This window comes from Alligator sinensis, unplaced genomic scaffold, assembly GCF_000455745.1.
Source record: "Alligator sinensis unplaced genomic scaffold, ASM45574v1 scaffold582_1, whole genome shotgun sequence".
In the NCBI taxonomy this organism is placed as follows: Eukaryota; Metazoa; Chordata; order Crocodylia; family Alligatoridae; genus Alligator; species Alligator sinensis.
In genome coordinates, this window is record NW_005842651.1 from 334,471 (window position 1) to 345,038 (window position 10,568).

Genomic DNA, 10,568 nt, shown 5'->3' on the forward strand with positions numbered 1-10,568 from the left:
GTGTATTTTTTTTATTTTTTTTTTCCCCCTTTGTGTGCTTCCCCCCCCCCCCCTTGGTATGCTTATTTTAGAGTTAATGACTAGGCAGGGTTTTTCACAAGGGCTTTTAATCAGTGTACAAAGTTTGTTATAATTAGTGGAGGGAATGTTGAATTAGCTGAGATCATAAATTGTAAAGTAGCAAAGTAGAAGAGTCATGAAGCTATAGAAACGAGCAAATTTAGAAGTATGATAGGTAGAGGAATTTGTACAAAATGCATGGAAAATTAAGTCTGAGGTATATCCACTGGTACATTTTGCAAACAATTTTTGTATCTATTTTGTTGTTTTTGTTAAAATAGCTCTGTTTTGAATTTGGTTCCATGCATTACTGATCCAAAAGAAAAGAGATCATTTCATATAAGCCAGGTAGTGCATTTCACTACCTGAATTATTTATATAGAAAATAGTTCCTAAAGGAATGTAGCTTAACTTTTGGCAGTATATCTACAATATTTCCAATTCAGAGATACATATTTAAATGTGGATTATGTTAAAAGTCAGCTCTAAGAGATCTTTGACAGTGCATCCAGATTCAAATATCATCTTTTACAAGCTGAAGTTAAATAATTCAGCCCTATACTGCACTGAGGCAAACCGTATTATTGAAGGATTATAGTTCACACACAGTGTTATTAGTAGGTAAGCCCTGGAGAGAAGATTCAGAAATATTGTGGAAAGGCTGAAATTGTATTTTGTTTGTATTTGGATGAGAGGAATAATCGCAGATTTTTTTTTTTTTCAATTATTGTATTTAGACAAGACAAAAGCAGAAACAGTGATTCATCACACAGAATGTTAAAATATTTGAATTCCAAGAAAGGAACAAAGATGATTGCGAATACAGCTTTGTTTCTCTTTACTGTGGCAAACCTTTATCAATAATTCATTCTGGTTTCTGCACAGGTGGTCGACCAGATTGACACACTGACCTCTGACCTGCAGCTGGAGGATGAGATGACAGACAGTTCCAAAACTGACACGCTGAACAGTAGCTCAAGCAGCACAACAGCATCCAGCTTGGAGAAGGTCAAGGTGCGTGCCAATGCACCGCTCATCAAGCCTCCGGCACATCCATCTGCCATCCTCACAGTACTGAGGAAGCCCAACCCACCACCACCTCCTCCACGATTGACTCCTGTAAAGTGTGAAGAACCTCACAGACTGGTTCCCTCTGCTAACCCTGTAAAGACAAATGGGACCCTGCTTCGAAATGGAGGCTTACCAGGAGGTCCAAACAAAATCCCAAATGGGGATGTGTGTTGTATACCTAATAGTAACTTGGACAAAGTCTCACTGCAGCCTCTGATCCATAGACCTGATAAAGACAGGTGTCCTCAGACAGCAACACGGGAACGGGTACGATTTAATGAGAAAGTTCAGTACCATGGCTACTGCCCTGACTGTGACGTTCGGTATAACATTAAAAACAGGGAGGTCCACTTGCACAGTGAGCCTGCCCGGGTGCCAGGAAAGCTTCCTCACCAATGTCCTCCCCTCCCACCTCCCCCACCTCCTCTTCCTCCATTTCCTCTAGAAAATGGAAGCTTGGGAATAAGTCCTAGTAATAGCTTTCCTCCTCTCCGACCTGCAACTGTGCCTCCACAAACTGCACCAAAACCCCAGAAGACGATCTTGAGGAAATCGACCACTACAACAGTGTGATGTATGCCACTTGAGAAACTGTTTTTTCCTATATATAAGCATAAACAAATAGGTTATGAGCACTTTCTAATCAAGCAATAAAAAGCCCCAATATTACACCCTGTGTGCAGCGAAGTGGCATAAAATCACATGGTAAGTACAAATAAAGTTATTTGATATCCCATATACCCACCAAAGAATTTTTGTTAAGTACTCTAGTACAGTGAACAGGCTTCAGATCATGGATTGTAAAAAGCAATTACAGCTGAACATTTCTAACTGTGGTTTCACCAATGTTCAGAGTTCATCTTGAAAATGTTGTGTGTGAGTAGCAATTAGTGTTAAAGTTCAGTATGCCTGTGCTAATAGAATAATTAGTATTATAGGACTTTGTAATAAGTGAAACTTTTGAAGTACACTTGCTAAAAATATAATGTATCATTAGGTGGAGCAAACTGCAGCTCCAGCTAAAGATTCCTGACTGAATCTTAACAAATATGTTTTTATATGCCCCAGGGATGCAGGTGGTAGCCAATTAGTCTACAGGCAAAAGGAATCAGAACTCATAGCAGTGGTGAGATCTGTTATTAGACCAACTAGATATTGCAAAAAAAGGCTTTATTTGCCAGTTTTCGGGTGCACTCACCCATCCTTAGGCATAGGAGAATGCACAAAATGAACTTGTCCTACCAGGAGATCTTACAACACCTTCAGCTTTCCTGTGAAATAGGAATATTCATTTCCATGTAGGAGAAGTGTTACAGTCTTTGCATTCTCTTATTCCTGAGGAAGGGTGTGGGCACCCAAAAGCTTGCAAATAAAGATTGTTTTTGCAAATATCTAGCTGGTCTAATAAAATATGTCACCTTTGCCATGAGTTCTGATTCCTATTTTATATGCCTGAGTGCTTGCATCAAGAGCATCATGTATGCTTTGTATATATGATGTAATCATTAAACTTTCAGAAAGCTGTATCTTAGGTATGGAAATGAAGATGTAATTGGAAGGTACGTTAGAATCACAGAATCCTAGACGATTAGTGTTGGAAGGGACCTCAGGAAGTCATCTAGTTCAACCTCCTGCTCAAAGTAGGACCATCCCCAACTAGATCATTCCAGCCAAGGCTTTGTCTATCCAGTTCTTAAAAACCTCCAAGAATGAAGATCGACAACATCTCTGGGTAGCCTTTTCCAGTGCTTTACTACCATCCTAGTCAGAGAGTTTTTTTCTAATATCTGACCTAAACTTCCCTTGCTGCAACTTGAAGATCATGTTGATATGATTACATATTTACTGACATTTTTGGCAAGAGAAGTCACTGCCCTATCAGTTGTCCTCTGCTTGCAGTGTTCTGTTTGTAAAATGGGGATAGTACTTGGTTGTTCACATGGATGAAATTCAAGTCTTTATACAGTTCTTCATGCAAATCCTCCTTTGAAGACAATGGGAAATTTGCCTAAGTCTTCGGCCATGGCTGGTTAATGCTGGTAAAGGGCTTTGAAGATGAAAAGCTCTGTGCAATTACTAAGAAATAACATGCAAAACAAGATATTTCTCTTTATCACATTTTGGTGGTGAACCCAATTAATATTCTTATGAGTTAGAAAACTCTCTATCATTTTAATTGTATTTTAGAAAGAGCATTTATTATTCATAGAAGTAGGAATGTTGGTATCTAGCACAGATACATCCCTCCAAAATTAAGTTTGAAAATTACACAAACAGCAGAATATAGGTAGATGGGTCAGAACAATGTATTTAGATTTGAACTAGAATGCAAAACAGAGTTAAGCTTTTTAGCTTTGAAAGAGTTTGGCCAGGTATTTGTGGAGTTTTATTAACCAATATGGAAATAAAATATATTCCTTTATGTTTGCACGTAGCAGGAGAAATTCAACTGAACTAAGCCTTGTAGATGCTCCACTAGGTTCACATTACTGTATCTTTGAAGAATTTACTTTGACCAAAATAACAAAACCAGCAACAAGCATAATATCCAGGAAACATAATGGCTCTTTCTGTAGCAAATTACTAAGCCCTGCTGAATTTTATACAGTGAGCAAGGTTGCATATGGTACAAATATGCCTTTGGGACTTAGAGCCTCATACTGCATCGTACTGTGTGGTATATCCAGTTATCACAATGCAAGGTAGTCATTAGCTATTGTATGCTTCCAAGTGTTTTTTGTTGTTGTTCGATCCCATCACTTGCTTTTACCAGCGGAATTATTTTGGTTGCAATAGGGATAAGGAACTGTTTTTCCTACAAAAAAATCAAAAGTACTGCAAAACCTTCCATGAAGTTCCATTTACCCTTGTGACTTTAAACACAGTCAGGATGTTAATGACATGCATATATCCACACTCAAACAATGCAACTGCATAGTTGTTCCCATTAAAAAAGGAAAGCTTTATCTTGGGCTACTGACTTCAGCATAATAAGTTACAATATATGCCTACTGCTATAATTTAACGCAATTAGAAAAAAAAAAAATTTTAAATAGCACATATTGTATAGAAGAAGTTATAGTCATATATCTTGTGTTTGTTATAATATGTCTAGTTCAGTTTTGTCTTAGCTCTCTTTTTTCTTTTCCAATTTTTTTAAGCTTCTGATTCCTTTCACTGTGCTCACTGTGTTAACATATAACCCAGGGTGACTAGATGTTACAGCTCTCCCTTTGTGATCTAATTTCACAGAGGATATGAGTTTTCTTTCTCAACAGCTTCAGCAACTTGGTTCTCACGTTGCAGCTGCAGAATCTTAGCTCAAGTGGTAGCACCTCCTGCTTTTAGTTCTGGAAGTCCCTTGCTTAATCTTTAGTATGATGGCAGAATTCCAATTGTATGACCTACCTCTTGGATGTAGTATTGTAGCTACTGATTTTTATAACTCAACCTGTCTGTTATGAGTTCTACGTAGAGGGAGACTGGTCATATGCACCAACCTGTTTGTTATATACCTTTCTCTAAGTTTAATTTTTAGTACACCTTAGCTCCGGTTCTTAAATTTCTGTTTGAAATACTGTACGTTTTTTTTTTCTCTTCTTGTATTCTTTCATCTCTTTTGGTCTTTAAAGATATTTGTCTTTCCCTGTGAAGCCTTTTTAGATAACATTTATCTGCATTCTAGTATAGACCCAACCATGATGCTATCTCTCAGTACTGGTACCTTAATCCTGCTTTGTCTGTTCCTTATCTCTTTCCTTATCTGCTCCCTGGAAGCTACAGCTTCTGCTCTACTAAACTGGCTTCCAACAGCCTCCGCTCCTATATCCCTTCAGAATAGTTCTTTTAAGCAGGCGTATGATAAAAAAATTATCTAACTCTCTAAACCAGCTCCCTTATGTGAAGAGGTGGGCACCCTTTAGTTTTCCCTCCTAACCATGTAGAATGAAATAAGAGTTTTACTAGTGACTTCAGTGGAGCCATAATATTGCCTTCCATAACTCATTTTTTTTTCTCTAGGGGGTATAAATCAATTGGAATCCAAAGTAAATAAATTTTAACTTTTCAGAAGATCCTATCAGATGATTAACTTTCCTACAGAACAGGCACCAATTTATTAGCAATTGATTTTGTCCAAGAGAACTCAGGTCTGGAACAGCATCGTAAACAAAAATTAATTTCTATTATTACCTATTTAAAAAGATAAATACAATAAATATACATGGTAGTGTAAGACAATACAGTTTTGTGGTTTGTACATTGTTTTCCAAACATGACTAGAGGCCTTGTTACACCTTGCACTGTGAGCCGCACAAATGTTGATTAGTGTTGGTGCTAGCTCGAGTTTGGAGCAGTCACATTTCAGACCAGCAGGAGTCCGGAGGACTCAAAGGTAAGAATCTCCTCCCTCGCATTCTAGGCTTCTCCCATGCTCTCTGTCCCCCAGGACTCTTCATGTTCTCCCCGTGCCCCACCGCCCCTCCACTTACTTGTGGCTGCCTGTGCTGTTTGTCCCAGGTGAGCAGGCAGGGAAGGGTTAACCTGCCTGCCCAGCTCCTGCTGTTTCTCTGGGCTGAGCCTGGGACAGAGGATGCAGGCAGCCAGAAGTATGCAGAAGTGTGGGGGAGGGACATGGAGGAAGCAGTGAGCAGGGATGTGGGGTGCTGGGGAGGGAGGGGAGCAGTGGGCCTCATCTGATCCAGCAGGGGAGGATGGAGTTGGGAAGTTTACACTAAGGTGTATCCCACAATGGTTACACCTTAGCGTAACATGAGCTGGGTAACATGGATCCTGCTCTAGAGTGGCATAACTTTGAAGGTGTTAATAATGTGTGGACAGTTCAAGTGTTACAAGCTCCAGGGGGTACCCAAAATTACTGTGTATCAAGGGCTTCAGAGGTCATCTGAAGCATGTTAAGTTTAATTTAGCTATAGTATTTACTGTCAATCACAAGAAAAAATAGGCTCAACAGGCAAATTTTCCTATTGCATTATTCAAAGTTGTTAAAATGTAAGAGCTAGTTATCAGTTCTGGCACACACCTTTTTCTCTGGAAAATCTTAATTATATTTATCTTTCATCTTGCCAACTGGAGGACTTTTCAGGTTACAGTTTTAAAATGTGTATCCTAAATGATTCTTATCTTGATTTCAGTGTCAATAATCTTAGATGTTACTGCAGCTAGGTTTTTAATATTTACATGTGGGCCAATGTTTAGTTTCTGCCCAGATGTGGTTACCAGTACAAGGTGAAGCAGCTAAGTAGAGATTTAGGATTGTGTTCTTTACTTACTATATGTACCTAAACCTAGTTCTTCTCCCAAGAATAGTCTCAGATACTAGGTATACAGGTTTTCTTTCCCTGGGTTCTGTTCCAGGACACTACAGGAACTGGTGGATGCCCTCAGATCATCTAAGTAATCCTATTACCATCAACAGAAGGTCTGATCTGGGTGGAATTATGCATCTTGCTAAAGTACTTTATCTTCATTCCTCAATTTCTGCAAACACAATTCGTGGTCTCTCTTTTTTTTTTTATTATAGCTTTTACAGCAGCGCAGCATTGTTCTGATATTAGCTGAGACTTCTCAGTACCATGATAATATAAATAACAAATTGATCCCTTTTCCTTCTCCTCTTTCTTCCTCTGCCCCCACCCTCTCAAAAAACAAACCAATCCAGTTTTAAAGCCAGGAGGGATAATCACCTCACTCCTTGTATGACTTAATATATGAGGTCAAGTGAAGGAAGCTATCAAGCCTTCCGAGAGGTGCCATACTGATTCTTTCCTATAGAAAGGAAATGTTTTTGCTCAATAATATTTGGAAGTTTTGTAGGCAGCAAGCCACGTAAGGGACCAGCAATGAAGATGCTGCTTTTCTGCAGTCAGTGACCAGTGACTGGGGTGAGACAGTCCTCCTCATGAAACTGGGAATGGGGGAAACCTTCACCCGTCCCTCCACTCCCTCCAGCCCAGGGGGATCTAGGGAAGGAATACAGTGAAGATGCTGTATTTCAGCTGTAAGAGTATGCCAAGCAGCAGTGAGCCAAACAGCAACTATAATCCATCTGAGTACCAGCAAGTCCATGCATTAGTTTGGCCTGGAGATGGGGACTGAAGAGAAGATGCAGCAATGATGCACTTTTTGGGGGTTGAGGGAGATTTATGAGGCTGTATTTGCACTTTCCCATTAGTCTGCATTAGTCACTGCAGGCTAAGATTGAGGATTCTGTTAATCTTCTCCATAGCTTTTTAAGTATTCTTTTGTGCTGCTGCATTTGCACTAATTTGGCACCAAAGCAGTCATTATGTAGAGTAAGTACTGGCACTGTGTATCGCAGACATGGTTAAAAATATTGTTAGTTGTCTTGAATTCTGTAGCAAGATTTTAACTAAAATACAGTTTGACTATGGGTATGTACTAGTGTTACATTTGGATTGATTTAACCAAGGTTAGGTTTATCTAAATGATCAGTGGTGCAAGCATTCATAGGGATTAAATTGTCCTAAAAATGGAGTGCCCAATATAAAATTAGTTTATCTTGGAAGTGAACGAACTTTAGATCAGCCTGGGCTAACCCAATCTAAAATGGGTTAACCCAACCTAAGGAATACCTGCACATATTCACAGCATAGCCCTGGGGCTGGGAAAGCCCAGCCTCTCATTCAGCTACCCCACTGGCACTTGCCAGCCCCCTCTACCATACCTGCCAGTATCCCTCAAACCCTTCTCCCCTTTCCCTTCCTCCCCCCACCAACTTGCCTCCAGCTGGACGAATTGCAAGAAAACCAAATTGAAGTTTAGGTCAGGCACATATGTGAGTGGGGTTGTTGAAATGCTTGTTTGCACCATTGGTCTGCATTAATTCACTTTCCCTAATGCTTTTATATGCTAGGTTTTAAGATGTGATGTTCCTTTGGGCCAGAAATAAAGTTTTGGAGCGTGAAGGGTATCATTTTTTTCTGGAATATTTGCTAATCCAGTCTTTCTTTAATGGATCAAAGCTGCATATAATACTTAGTAAGAATATTATAGATGTAGGACTTTATAATGGATGTTTTTCTTGTCTTTCTTCCTGCAGTGAGTTTTATTTTTACTGGCATAACATTTTTACAGTATCAACAGACAAAATAAAGTTTAAATGAAAATAAGTAAACCTGCAATACATTGGAAGTAGTTAACTTAAAGCTTTATAATATAGCCCAGAAACTTTAAATTAAAATGTTATAAGGAACAATACAATGTTATATGCAGCAAGCAACATTTCTTATATTCAGACCACAGCTATTGTGAAGCATCTTTAAAACACTTGGGAAGTAATCTGTTTTATATCATCCTTAAGAGCTCATAGCAAATCACCCATAACTAGATAGTTTCAAAGACAGATCATTACCAAAATATAACATTTTAAAAATTATATTTAACATACTTTGAGCTTCTGCAGCAAGATCTTTTTAAGTATACTAAAAATGAAAGGACCTAATATTATACACAACTTCAGTAACCATGGTTGTGTATAACCATTTCAGACTATTATTTAGTTTTTACCCCTTCTTGATACTTTTAAGTCTACATTGTGCAGCGGTGGCAGTGATCTCTCACAGTCGAAGATGATCACTCCCTCAGGTCAAGTAAAGGGTTGTAAATTAATTTGTTGATGGCTAAGAAGGCTAAGTTGGACCCTGGATTTCTTGGTCTTGTTTCCTTTCCTTCCATTTCTGTCACTTTTCTACCTCCAAAATGAAACTCTTTTCCTCAAAATAAGATGTACCTTCTCTCGCAAGGTGTTGCCATGTAGCCCTGTCCTGGGCTAGTTTTTCCCAGTTGGTGGTGTAAATGCCACACTTAGCATTTGCCTTGAGGATGTCCTAGAAGCATTTCCTCTGGCCCCATGTGTCCTTTGTCCTTGGCTGAGTTGGGAGTATAGCAGTTGTTTTGGAAACGTACATAAGGTATGCGCACACAGTGCCCTGTTCACCACAACTGATGTTGAGTAATCAACGCTTTCATAATGGTGATGTTAATATTGGTAAGGACACTGGCATTTGTGCAATGATCCTCCCACTTTATGCCAAGGATCTTCTAGAGGTAGTGCTGGTAATGGCATTCCAGGCTTTTCAGGTGGTCCCTGTAGGTCCCCCCAAACTTGACAGCCATAGAAAAGAGTTGGGATTATGACAGCCTTATATAGTAGGAGCTTTGTTCAAGTCCTGATGTGATTGTTGAACACATGATGATTCAGTGGCATTTGTGTGATGGGTCCTATCTGTCAATGAGTATCTTTCCTGGGGGGAGTTGATCAGTTCAGAGCAGGCTGGTGAAGCACCTTTGTTTTTCTGATGTTACGGCTTAGTCCCAGGCACTGGTATGCTTGAGAAAAGCAGTTAAGGGCCATTTGTAGGTCTTTCTCCATATGTGTAATGACAGCGCAATCATCAGAGTACTGAAGTTCCAAGACTGAGGCCAAAGTAACTTTGGTTTTGGTATGGAGGCGGGGAAGATTGAAAAGGTACCTGTCCATCCTGTACTCAGTGCCGATGCCATGTGACAGACAGTCATGGATGAGCATCTTGATTACCATAAGAAAGATGGAAAACAAAACGGGTACAATCACACAGCCCTGCTTCATGGACAACTGGTGCTGCCTTAGTCATGGGGGGTACAGGCCCCCCCTGCAACCAATCATGCCAACCTGGGGGGGGGACCCCCGCGAGCAATCACGTGATGGCCAATCGCTGCAGCCGCTTCCGGGAGCAAGTGCTGGCTGATCACTGCAGCCACTCCTAGAAGCAGCTACAGTCACTCCCAGAAGTGGCTGCAGCAATTGCAGCGGTCAGCCAGTGCTTGCAGGAGGGGCACCAGCACTCCTGCCTGCCCCCGCTGCTCATTGCCTAAGTGGCGAATGCGGCCGTTCAGGGGGTGCACCAGCACTCTCAGGGAGTGCATGTGCACCCTTGTGCACCTCTTATGCATTGCCACTGCCCTGCTTGATGCCAGTTCGAATGGCAAAGGGCTCCATAGCAGAGCCACTGCATAGGATGGAGGCAGGCATCTGGTCATGAAGGAGTTTTAGGATAGTGATAGATTTCCCTGGGCAGCCAAACTTTGATAAGATCTTCCATAGAGTCTCATGGTTAACAGAGTTGAAGGCTTTGTTCAAATCAAAAAAAGCCATGCATAGTTCCTGGTGGTGTTCTTGGCATTTTTCCTGGATCTGCCAGGCTGAAAAAATCATGTCCATGATGCCTGTTGATGGTCTGAAGCCACAATGAGACTTGGGAAGGATTTCCTCAGCAACAAGGAGCAGTGAGTTCAGCAGAATTTGAGCAAGGATCTTCCCAGTGATGGAAAGATAGTTACCTTGATAGTTTCCACAGTCAAACTTATCTCCCTTTTTAAAAATGGTGACAATATTAGCATTCCTTAGGTCAGCAGGA

General features: G+C 40.4%; 1 protein-coding gene across 2 annotated transcripts in view; it reads left to right on the plus strand.

The window, feature by feature from the left end:
- Positions 1 to 10,568, plus strand: part of PRR16 (proline rich 16) — a 317,291-nt gene that overhangs the window by 182,321 nt on the left and 124,402 nt on the right. For both annotated transcript variants that reach the window (XM_006033670.2, XM_014524716.2), the window contains one exon: positions 946 to 1,836. In XM_006033670.2, coding sequence (XP_006033732.1) covers positions 946 to 1,704 — 759 coding nt within the window. In that variant the 3' untranslated portion in view covers positions 1,705 to 1,836. The remainder of the gene's footprint in view (positions 1 to 945; positions 1,837 to 10,568) is intronic.